We start from the raw sequence: 11,677 nt of genomic DNA, 5'->3' as shown, positions 1-11,677 counted from the left end.
GCTGTGGACCGTACCTGTGTGGCCTGACCTTGTTGCTGAAGCTGCTGCAACTGCTGGGCAGTGAGGAAACTAACTGGCTTATTGCCAGCAATGAGCTTAGTACCTGCTGGCATGGTCGTGAGGATGATATTTCGGCCCAGTCCACTGAGGCTGAGGAGGGAAAGCAGGAGTAAGGTATGACCATATCATGGGAGAATCTGACATGCCTGCATTTAGGCCACACAGTGAAGGATAGTCTGGTACCTGATGAAAATTCCAGCATTCTGGATTCAAGTGGAATCTAGTGCAGAGAACCTTTCTTCCAGTTTCTATGCTTCCCATGGCAGAAGCCCCAATAGTGCTGGATTTTTAAGATGGCCATAAGCTCTATACCCTGACCAGCAAGAGTAAGACAGAGCCCAGAAGGGCATGTGCTCTGCAAAAAGCCCTCCCAGCCATGCATGGTGGCACCTGAAGTCCCAGCTACACAGTGGGGAGAGACAGGAGGATCACTTGAGCCCCGGAGTTTTCAGTCAGTCTGGGAAACACAGTGAGACACTGTTTCTTAGTAAGAAAAAAGATCCAGAACCCTACTCCCCCAAAAAGCCTTATCACACAAGCTGCTTTGAGACTGCTTTCTTTGTTCCCTTTATCCAAGTTTAAGTGAGGGCCACAGGAAGCTGTCATCCTCCAACCTATCTAAGTTCACAGAATAAATATCAAAAGGAAGCTCTTTCACACCCTCCTGAGTATTGCCTCACTGCCCCCACACTCCTTGTTTTCTACCACTCAATATATTACTATTATTCCTCTCCCCACTCTACAATGTAAGCCTAGAGATAACATAGAATTTTGTGCTTAATCACTGCACCTAAAACAGTACTAGGTATTCAATAATCACTGATGGGTATGACAAAAGAGAAACATCAACGTGTGACCCCCAAAATAAGTGACCTTCCCATTCTGTGACAGACTGATATTTACACCCCAAAGACCCCTACCCCTACCCTCCAAGTTTGCTCCTTCATTAAAAACAGCACTCACTTGGCTCCAAGGTTGCCTTTGATAATGGGGGCTGTGACCACACTCTTGCCCTTCATTGGCTGGCTAATCACAGAGAGTGGAACTGTGATCCGCGTAGGTAGTTTCCCCTACAGAAACATAACAACAATCAGCTTTTGAGGGATACAAGATAAGAAAAACCACCAAGTACCACTGTAAGGGACAAGAAGTAAGAGCAAGCACTACACACACTTTTAGCACCTATTACCACCAGGTTCCAATATTCCTGAGGTTTGGGCCCAGGTAGCCCTAAAAAAATGGCTCCCATACTGAAGTTAGGTGTCATTTGATCTATCATCCTCTTTCATGCTCCCACTACCTCACCATGGGCTCAGAATCAACAGTCAAGAACCATGGCTATTAACTTAGATTAATACTTAACCCAAAAGGTTATGTATTAATCTCAAGTAGTTTATATCAGATATTGTGTCACAGCAATGCAAAAACTAATACAACAAGGGGATATAATTTCTTATACACTGTTGAATTTGATTAGCATACACTTTATTAGGTGCTTTTGTATCTAGGTTCTTAAAAGATATTGACCTGCAGTTTCTTTCTTGAAATGTCGTATCTTGGCGGGGGGAAAAATGCATACACATGTGAATAAATATAAAAATGATAAAAGAAAAAAAAAAAGAAGAAATGTCATATCTCTTTTTGGTTTGAGGGCAATGTCAGCCTCATAAATGAATTAAGTGTTTGCCTTTAGACTACTGTATCATATCTTTTATAAGTGTATAGAACTCACCAGTAAAATCCATTACCAGTTGTATGTCTCTGAAAAACTATTAATCTTTTAATTTATTAGGAGCAGGTCTATTGAAATTATTTCTCCTTTATGTGACTCTTGGTAGTTTGTGTTCATTATGAAATTAAACCATTTCACATTTAAAGTTGAAAAAATAAAAAGAGCAACCACACACACCTGCATTCATAGGTATAAAGCCTGTAATTGAACCACAAACAGAGCGTATGCTCACTTGGCACAGTCCCAGATCCTATTCCCCTGGGAAGGGAGAGTCTTATTGTCTTGGTATCTCACAGCACAAAGCAGTGTTGGGTCCTGTGTAGTAACTAGGAGATGATGGTGAAACAAGTATGAAGAAGGTCAGAGGAGCTCAAGAGGGAATAAAATGCAAAGCCACACCTTCACTGGAGCTCAGGCTCACTGGGGAGCGGGAGAGGACACGAAAAGCAGGGCACAACTGATAGAAACAAGTCACATTCTCCAGGTGCTTTGTTTCTCCCAGAGAAAAGAGAGGTTAGTTAAGGGCCAATAATAATAAACTCAACTGAGAGAAGAGTCCAATCCCAAAGCTAGTAAGGCCCAAGAAAGAGAGGATGGGAGGGGAAGATAGGGGAGAGAAAAGCAAATGCAGCTTAGTGACTTCAGGAGAGATAAGATGGTCATTGCACCAACTTATTCTTAGGCTACCAGGATTCCAACAGTTGACTAGTAATATAGTATGTACATTAAGTATGTATTTATCTTTTTCTTCTGTGGTGCTGGGGATAGAATCCAAGGTCCTGAATATACTAGAAAAGTGCTCTACCTCTGAAATGTAACTCCAGTCTGGTAATCTATATGTAGAAAAATCTAATGTAAATCCAATTGCTTTTTAAAAAATAGTACAAGAGACATGATTGACAGGATGCTAAGAAAAGGCACGGGCATTTCCTGAGCAGGCTAATTCTAAAGAAGTCAGGCACTCCACTGCAAACTGTTACAGGCCCCATGTCAACCTCCATTCAGCTTACTCACCATTTGTAGCCTATTAAAAGAGCACTTAAAGACGTCAGGAGGCATTTTAAGATGAGATGGTACCTCCACATAGATTTACTCAAGGCTTTACTTTCTCCTGAAAAATGCCTACAACATCTCAGACCACAGTATACAGACGAGAACTAGCTTGACTGCTGAGTGGGGAACAGCATCATTCACTACTTCCTGCCCCACTAAAATCTCTCCAGATATATTTCCTAGACTGAGTATAACAGGGAGATGACAGTGGGTTGGACCTTTCTATATGATGATTCAAGAGGGCAAAAGTAGTTTCCTCACTTTCTTATTTTACCTGCTATGATATGGAAACCTAAATAATTATTTTCTTTTAAACCATACTATGTCAGAGTTTTTTGGTTTGTTTAATAATATATATGTATTTTTTTCCTTCATCACCTTGGCTTTAACTCAAATCATTGAGCTTTTCCTATGCTACTTGCTTAGAAAGGTGGGGTCATGTTTTATATTCTCCACTACAACAGTACTCCTAACCTTAAAGCTAAAGAACACACACACACTCTCTCTCTCTCTCTCTCTCTCTCTCAAGTGGATATGGGGATTTGGTTTGTGATAAATGAGGCACTTCACATTGATTTTGGAATTAATTTGAAAAATATGAGATCCCTATTTCACAAAGCTATGTTTCAAATGGACTATCAGTTATACTTATTATACTCAAAATTTTAAGAAAATAAAGGTTATCTTTATTACCCTGAGGAAAGGAAGACACAGGCACAAAACCTAGAAACCATGAAAGAAAATGTTGATAGATCTAATCAGATAAAACTATAAACACCCATGGAGCAAAAGGCTCCAAATCCAAGGTTAAAAAATGACAACTGGAGGCTGGGAGCAGGGCTCCAGTTCCACTAATAAAAAAAAAAAAAAGGAAGAAAAGATGATGTTTAATTTCACTTGTGGTTAAAGAAACAAAATTGAAAAAGAACTCCCTTTCCTCCAGTAAGACAGGAACACAAAGTTAAATAGCCTTTTCACATGAACCAGCCAGCATTGGTTAGGGTCTAGGAGAAACAGTAGACTTGCTGATGGCTATGTAAGCTGGTATGGCCTTTTTGGTAGCACAATTAAGAGTACCAAAACTTTCAGTGTATACATCTTCATGACTCATCCTAGCGAACTCTGCTTCAGAAAAACACTTACATGTGTTCAAACACATTCTAGAGCATTACTGTGGCAACTCTGGAAAGGTATCCTTCTACCGAATCCTTTCTATGCATTATTACTTAAAAGGGTAAGGTTGGTATCTGTGTATGGCCTAAAACAATCCCCAACACATTTTTTAAAATAAATAAATAAATAAAGCAAATTATTGGGCAACATATAATGTAAGGGCTCTCACAGTTTTGTTTTGGATTTTAGTTTAGCTTCCCCGCCCCTGCCCCGGCCACTTCCCAAACCCACTATATACATGCATGAAAATGCTCAGGAAAAGGACTGGAAGGATAAATGCCACATTACTAATTAGCTCTGGTACAGTAAAAACTGGAGGGGGAGTAAAAGAAATTTTATACTTTAATCTGTACTTCTGGCACTGTTCTTTAACATTTTATAGGACAAATACTATACTTTTACAAATTATGTTTCAGAAGAAAATAAAAAGTCTATCAGTAAACAAATCTATTTGGGTCAAATAGGTGGTACAGATTGGACCTTTGTAGAAACTTCATTTCTACAAAGAAGTTTCCTAGTTTTGAGGGAGTTTCCTGAGGGATGGGGAGCTGAACAACTTTAGAAAGTTTCCTAGAATGGTGGTGTGTGCCTAGAATCCCAGCACTTGGGAGGCTGAAGCAAAAACATCATGAGTTCAAGGCCAATCTGGGCTACACAACAAGGAATCACCTCCCCACACCCAAAAAAAAAAAAAAAAAAGTTTCTTGAGCAGAGAGCTGCTCTTTACCACTGACATTACTCACAGCCTGGGATGTAGACACAACTGTGGTGCTGACAGGGACCTGCCGCACAGTGGGGGCTCCTGTCCCGATGCTGATGGGGGTGCTTGTGGCCCCAGAAGCCACAGCAACAGTTTTGGACACGGTGGCATTCATACTGGGCAAGGACACCGCTGAAGAATGGACAGATCCAGACCCGCTGGCGACTGCGGCCCCTTGTTTGGCATGGGTTGCAACGGTGATGGTCTGGCCTGCTTTAGGAGGCATCATTCCTAGGCCCTGCACAATGCGGATTGTGGCAGCCGGTTTCGCTTCTGAAGAGGCCACCACGGTGTTTTTCCCCTTCTGATCTGCCACACTCACACCAAGAGCTGGCATCAAACGAAAAGCTGAACTCGAAGGTTCTGTTGGCTTGAGGTCAGGAGTCACTTTGACCACAGTGGTACCTGCTGGAGCGGACGAAGGGGCACTAGCTGAACTGGCCTTGGCAGGGCTATCAGTTGCATGGACAGGATTGGAAGTGACATGTAAGGTAGCAGAGATGCCTTTGCCTGTAGTGCCGCTTCCTGTCCCGAAGAGGTCCTGGGTCAATTTGACCGTGGTAACCTGGGACTTAGCCAACGTTGCCATCATGTCTGGAGTGATTCTCAGCACAGTTTGGCCCTTGGCATCTGTGGTGATGGAAGAGGGTGGCAGACGCAGCACATCCTTACCCTGGATGCGAAAGTTGGTGGCTGTGAGTGGAATGCTATTCCCTGTCTGAGGCTTCACACCAAGCTGGCCCGTGATTGCCACCTGGATGGGTAAAACACAGCACTGATGAAGGGATTCACGATGCCAAGTTGCTTACGTAGCAGAACTATGCAAACCTCTGCTCATGAGTATTTTCAACATACACAGAGCCTCTCTGTCCCAACTCCCTGCATGTCAGGGGGTGCTCTTCTCTCCCTTTCTATTTCTACCTGCTTTGCCCTCTTTACTTAAATAAACACTTGCTAATAAAAAAATTTAAGTGGAAAGAAAAATAATAAACATGCACAAAAGTAGAGAAGAATACAGCAAACCCATATACCCACCCTTCATCCATCTTCAAAAGCAATTACTTTGTCAATTTTGTTTCATCTACCTTTTCCCACTTTGGGGGGAGGGGTAAGAGGGAGGAATTGGAATTTTGTTCCTCCCTGTCCCCCACTGGATAAGCTAGAGATTAAATCTAGGGCCTCACTGATGAGCAATATCATATTCCCAGTCCTTAGGAATTAGAATATTTTAAAGTAAATACAAAATTTTCATTTTATTGATTAGAACTTATGATACACATGGCTAGAAACCCAGAAAAGCTTTAAACTTAAAAAAAAGAAAATCACAGTGTTATCACCACTGTGCAACATAACCACTGTCAGTATATACTCTTATTTCCCCAACTGTCTCACACCTGTTTATTTACAGTTGGACCAACTCCACTTAAGAGCAGTAGTATGTGTGGCAGTAGCGGTGAGCATGGGCTCTGGAGTCATCTCCCTGGGTTCACACAGCAATTCCAACAGAAAGTCAATTCCCCACAGGTTAACACATCAAACCTTTTAGTCTACTCAAACTCTTCCTCTCTTGATGGCCACTCTATTGGACTGCTGCCACAAATGCAAGCATGTTGTAACACTGGCCACCCTAAAAATAACCAACCCTGGTTCTGTTCCACACCTTCTCTTGCTTCCCTTCCCTCCAAACTCTACTCTGGCCCAATTCTCTGTTCTCTTCAGAAGCAAAATTCCTCTAAAAATTACTTGAATATGTAGTCTCTGCTTCTTCACCTTATGTTCTTTTGAGCCCATCCCCAAAAGGCCACCAATCCCCTAGACATAGTTGGGTCCACTCAATAGCTAGTCTCATCTTGCCCACACGTTCACTCCACAATGATGTTGCTCCTCCTGCATGAGCACACCTGTCTGTCTGTCCTGAAGTCTCCACACTTTTTCTTCCCTTTCAGTAAGTGATACCACCATGTAACCAGTCACTCTAGCCAAAGCTCACAGAATCATTCTCAACTCTCAGACACATACTCAAGCCACCTGCAAGCTGCACTGGCTGCCTTCAGCTTCCAACCACCTCATCTGCTCTCACATCATCTCCCACCTGGGTATGACAACACCCTATCTGATTTCCCGGCTTCCACTCTTTTCCCCACATTTCACTGCACCCAGGCATCAGGGGTTTCTTTAAATGTAAACCAGAAACTCAATTACTGCATGTTGAATTATATGGATGGAAACAGAAGAAATGTCTTTGGCAACCCTAAAGATTGCACTACCCTTGGTGGGGACTCACACCTGATGTACCTACAAAGGATCAAAAATGACAAATGTTTTAAGGGGACCCAGTCTCTTTAGGACCTTCCATCCTAGGGGCCCTTTGCTATAAGACACAAGAGTCAGGTCAGCCTACCTGCTTGATGATGTTCTGTCCTGTGACGTTCTGAATGACGGCAGTTGTGGAGGCACTTGGAGCAGAGCTCCCAGGAGAACTCGTAGCTGGCTTGTTCACAGGGCTGGCTGCAGCAGAAAGACTAGTCACCGTGAGCCCAGTCTGTCCAGGTCCGGGCCTCTGCACAGTGGCTGCCGCAGTCTGCCCCTTAACCGGAATGGTGGCCACGACTGCCTAGTTCAGGGTGTAAGGCAGAGAGCCTAATTAGACACTGAGACAGAGACCAGCACAGCAAGCAGAGGCCCCACGTATCATCACTCAGCAAGTATTCATTCTGAAAGTACTTCTGCTCTCCGTATTTAAGGTTCACCACTCTCTAAAATGGACACTGTAAATTTCTTGTTTTACAGAACACCTTAATTTTCAGAATGTCTTTACATTTAACATCTCATTTTATATCTATAGCTGAACACAAATAGCTCTTTTATGTACAGTAAAAGAAGCTGAGGAAAAGAGGATACAAATCCTCTCTAAAATCACACAACTAGTTAGATGCATGGCTGAGACACAATGGAATGAATCTGAGATTTAGACTCACAAGCTTTGGCTTTATATCCCACTTCTACCAGAACTGTGATGCTAGAAAGCTAGGCAAATCACTAAATTTCTTGGAAGGTCTGATACCCAACATGGAAAATAGAGGATCTACAAATGTTCACCCAGCTTTAAACATTAAATGAGATGTTTCAATGAACTTCATCAGTAGCAACAATCTATGACTCCAGGCCATCCCGACTCTGCCCCTTTGACTCATCATCCCACCTCGGGGTCCTGCAGCTTCCCTGTTACCTGGGGAACTACTTTGGTCTGTGTGGAGGTGGTTGGTACCCGGATCTGTGGTCCTGCTGGCATCTGTGGCAGTGTTGGTGCTGGCCCTGCTGACTGCTGGGTGACAGCAGGAAGGCTAGGCTGGGCTACCACCCGTACCTGGGGCAGTCCCGCTGAGCCTGAATGGCTCACGACCCGGGCAGTGGCCTGAGAGCTGGGTGGAGTCTGGCTGGAAGGTGGGGAAAGCATCGTTCCTAGCTGTGGCATTGTTGGTGAGGACACCAGAAGAACACTAAGAGGAAAATTAGGGGAAAAGAAAAACCAAAAACTTAAGACAAGACTACAGAAGGACTTGGAAGGACAAAACAGGAAAAGAAATGGAGGCACTTACCCTGAGCTAGACTTGGCTGGTTCTGAGACAGTGGTAGGTCCACTCTTATTCACCGACGACATGGGTGGAGGGGAAATAGGGGTGGTAGGCAATGCTGGTGTGGTGGGGGTTACAGGCGTAAGTGGTGTGGGAGGCATGCTGGAGTCACTAAGACTCATTTGGCTCTGCTCAGAAGGGCCACCGCTGAGAGCCTTCACAGAGCTCTCCTTATTACTGGCTTTCTGGAAAGGAAGAGAAAGGGCGCACCACAGGAGTCATGAAGGTTCCATGAGGCTTCCAATGCACTGAGTTAAGTAAAAACTGAGTATCTACCCCTGGCTGCCTCCACCCCAGAATCCCTGTAACAGATGCTCTTGTAAGGTCACTTACCACCTTGGATGGAGGCTTGGGCTTTTGCTGAAGGGCTTTTCTGGCTTTAGCTGCAGCTGCTTGAGCTTGGTGAATCCTCTCTGTAAACAAGAGTACTGAACTTCAGCAAGTATGTGACCTTAGAATACTAATGAGGGGACTTCATTAAAAAACCAAGGCCTCACCAGGCACATGCCTGCAAACCCAGCACTTAGAAGGTTGAAGCAGGAGGATCTCGACTTCTAAGCTAACCTGAAGACCCTATCGCAACACACAATGAACAATACCACCAAGCACCAATAGCCTTGATCCCACCTCTATAATCCTGGCCTGCCTGAATATTAATAAAAAGACTAAGAGAACTGTGATAGAAAGTCAAAGCAGTTCACATCCAGTTGGCACACTGCCCAAAGGCCTTGCATACCAAATTCTTCCTCGCTCCGGTCCCGATGCAGATAAATCCACAGCTTCCGTCCAATGTCGTATTTCACACAAGGGTCTTTTTCATAATGCAGTCGATCCAGTGCACCACTCACTACTGTGTTCACCTAAGAACAGAGCAAAGGAAAGTAAAGAAGCAACAAGTCCAATCCAAATAACAGAAGTTATTTGGACTCCAGAGAAAAACCAGTGGATGAGTCACAGCTGATAAATAGATTGTATCTCAGCTTAGCTGTGACCTCCCAATGGCTCACCAAATCATCTGACAAAACACAAAATGATGTAAAATTCTTGATCTGTTTTCACTGTAAAGATATTGCGAACTTGGTAACTGTAACCGCCTTCCCTTTACTATATGCTGAGAAAAAGCTTAAAGCCAAATCTGTGCATCACTGACAGCAAGGGATTTTGGTCATCACTATCTCCATTTTTCAAGATGTTGTTCTTTCCCCTTCTCATTCCCTTCTGCATATATGTGTGTGTTGTTGCTGCTGAGGTAGGGTCTTTTTATGTATGCCCATGCTTCAAACTTGCGATCCTCCTGCCTCAGCCTCCTAATTTAGCTGGGATTACAAATACTTGCCACCAAGCAAGCCTAGCTTTCTTCATTCCGTTTTTTAAAAAAATTATGTTACAAGCTGTGGGTGTAGCTCAGTGGTAGAGTACTTGCCTAGCACATACAAGGCCCTGGGTTCATACTCAGCACCACAAAAACTAAAATTAAATTAAAATAAAAAGGAAAAAGTGTAATTTATATTTCCTGTGAAGTATTTTCAAATGTGTTCTGGAACAAAACCAAGCAAAGCTGTTTCTCCAACTTACCTGAGTGCTGGTGACATCTGGTGCAAGGAACTGGGAGTCCTTAAGAAGTTCACATATCTCTGCCCGAGTGCCTTCTCCATTAGGCAGCCGAGCAGCAGCATCCCGAACTGACAACATCAGAAAATGCAAAGTCCAACAGTCAAGCAAGGCCTCAATGGAGGAACATCTACTGACCTGCTATGGTGGAGTGGCATTCCCCTGGAGATACTGAACCTCACCTGACTGCTGAGTCAGGTGCACACTGCCTTCTAGTGGCCAGAAGCTCTGCCACTGGGGTTCCCTACACACTCTTCGTATTGGGATAGGGAAAAAATACTACACCTTCTCCCCCAATTATGAGCAAAGACCATAACCATTTATTGAATGTGCTGTGATGCTGTAACAGAAATCAAAATATAATTTCCACTTATCTCTGTTTGGAAATTACCTAAATTATAAAAGAACTGTTGCTAGATCGTCATTTATTATCATCACAAATACGTATTTCTGCACATAAATTTATTTTAACATCTTAACTATTTCAACACAACTGGCTTCTTTTGTAACTCTAAACATTTTTATTCTGTACACTTAAAAAAAAGCATCAGTCTGGAAAGCAGTTCAAAGGTTCCACCAGACTGCCAAACGGATTCACAGCACAAAAACATTCTTAACAAGGTAAAGTCCTGGGCTGGTGAAGTGGGTCAAATGGTAGAGTGCCTGCCTAGCAAGTATGAGGCCCTGAGATCAAATCCCAGTACTACGAATACAAAAACAAGGAAAGCAAAATTCTACATTTAACTACATAGCTGGGCCGTGAGCAATTCCTGAACATAAATATGAATCCAACTTTAGGAAGAAACACTGATTCTTGGCATCAGTCTCTTGAGTCAGAAACCCGTCTTGCCTCCCAAATTTCAAAGCTTCCAAATGCTATACTGGACCCTCAATGCCATACCTGGGCGGTAGATCCAAGATGTAGGATTTGGTGTAGGGAGGACAAGAGTTGATCCGAGAAAAGTTTTGGGATTTAAAAAAATGGAAATTCCTAATAATAAATATACATCACATACCAAGAGACAGAATGGTGACATAGGCAGGCCGGTCCGAGCGCAGCAGCGAATGCTCTCGAGCCTTGTTGAGGGAGGTCTCCTTGTCAAACACACCTTTCACTGGCCCCACCACAGACTCAAAGCCATGCATGCGAAAAGTGAATGCCTTATGGGGTTGGCTGTACCTATAACGTTCCTACCAAGAGAAAAGGCAGAAAGCTCCCAAGTCAGAATTAGTGGGGCTCCTTCTAGAGTTCCCTTATAATAAGGAGACCCACGGAGACATTAAAACAGGAAGGAAACAGAAAATCCCACTAAGTCAACCACAGTGGAAACAGATGGCCCTCAGAGCTGATCACCCAGCAAAGGACAAGGAAGCAAAATTGTGCTATCTGGAAGAAAAGATCATCAAAATGGTTCTCATTCTCTTTCATCACAGTACTTCTGCCACAACAAGCAATCTTAACTAACAACATATCTAAGGCGAAGGGTATGAATTTCCTCCGAGAAGCTGGATGCAAGAAGAATGCTTCTCTCTGCATGGCCTCACAGAAGCAAAGATTTACACTGGCTTCTAGGTACTTCTTACCTGCTCCTGAAAAACCCGTTTTTCCTCCCCTGTGCTGGGCCGCACCACATAGTCAGTTCTTCTGGAACA

The 11,677-nt window shown here is 43.4% G+C and overlaps 1 protein-coding gene across 5 annotated transcripts in view; it reads right to left on the bottom strand.

The window, feature by feature from the left end:
• The window catches only part of Nfrkb (nuclear factor related to kappaB binding protein), a 37,282-nt gene that overhangs the window by 5,450 nt on the left and 20,155 nt on the right, over window positions 1-11,677 (bottom strand). For 3 of the 5 annotated variants that reach the window (XM_020166968.2, XM_020166965.2, XM_020166967.2), the window contains 11 exons: window positions 11,609-11,669; window positions 11,041-11,215; window positions 9,989-10,095; window positions 9,150-9,273; window positions 8,747-8,826; window positions 8,378-8,598; window positions 8,008-8,278; window positions 7,180-7,392; window positions 4,762-5,532; window positions 1,024-1,130; window positions 15-150 (listed from right to left, as the gene is read on the bottom strand). In XM_020166968.2, the coding sequence (XP_020022557.1) occupies window positions 15-150; window positions 1,024-1,130; window positions 4,762-5,532; window positions 7,180-7,392; window positions 8,008-8,278; window positions 8,378-8,598; window positions 8,747-8,826; window positions 9,150-9,273; window positions 9,989-10,095; window positions 11,041-11,215; window positions 11,609-11,669 (2,266 nt within the window). The remainder of the gene's footprint in view (window positions 1-14; window positions 151-1,023; window positions 1,131-4,761; window positions 5,533-7,179; window positions 7,393-8,007; window positions 8,279-8,377; window positions 8,599-8,746; window positions 8,827-9,149; window positions 9,274-9,988; window positions 10,096-11,040; window positions 11,216-11,608; window positions 11,670-11,677) is intronic. The other 2 variants (XM_020166966.2, XM_074066333.1) reach the window with 1 other exon arrangement.

The sequence above is a fragment of the Castor canadensis genome, chromosome 2 (genome assembly GCF_047511655.1).
Source record: "Castor canadensis chromosome 2, mCasCan1.hap1v2, whole genome shotgun sequence".
Classification (NCBI taxonomy): Eukaryota; Metazoa; Chordata; class Mammalia; order Rodentia; family Castoridae; genus Castor; species Castor canadensis.
The sequence above is the reverse complement of the archived record's forward strand: the minus strand, read 5'-3'. Positions and strand labels throughout refer to the sequence as shown.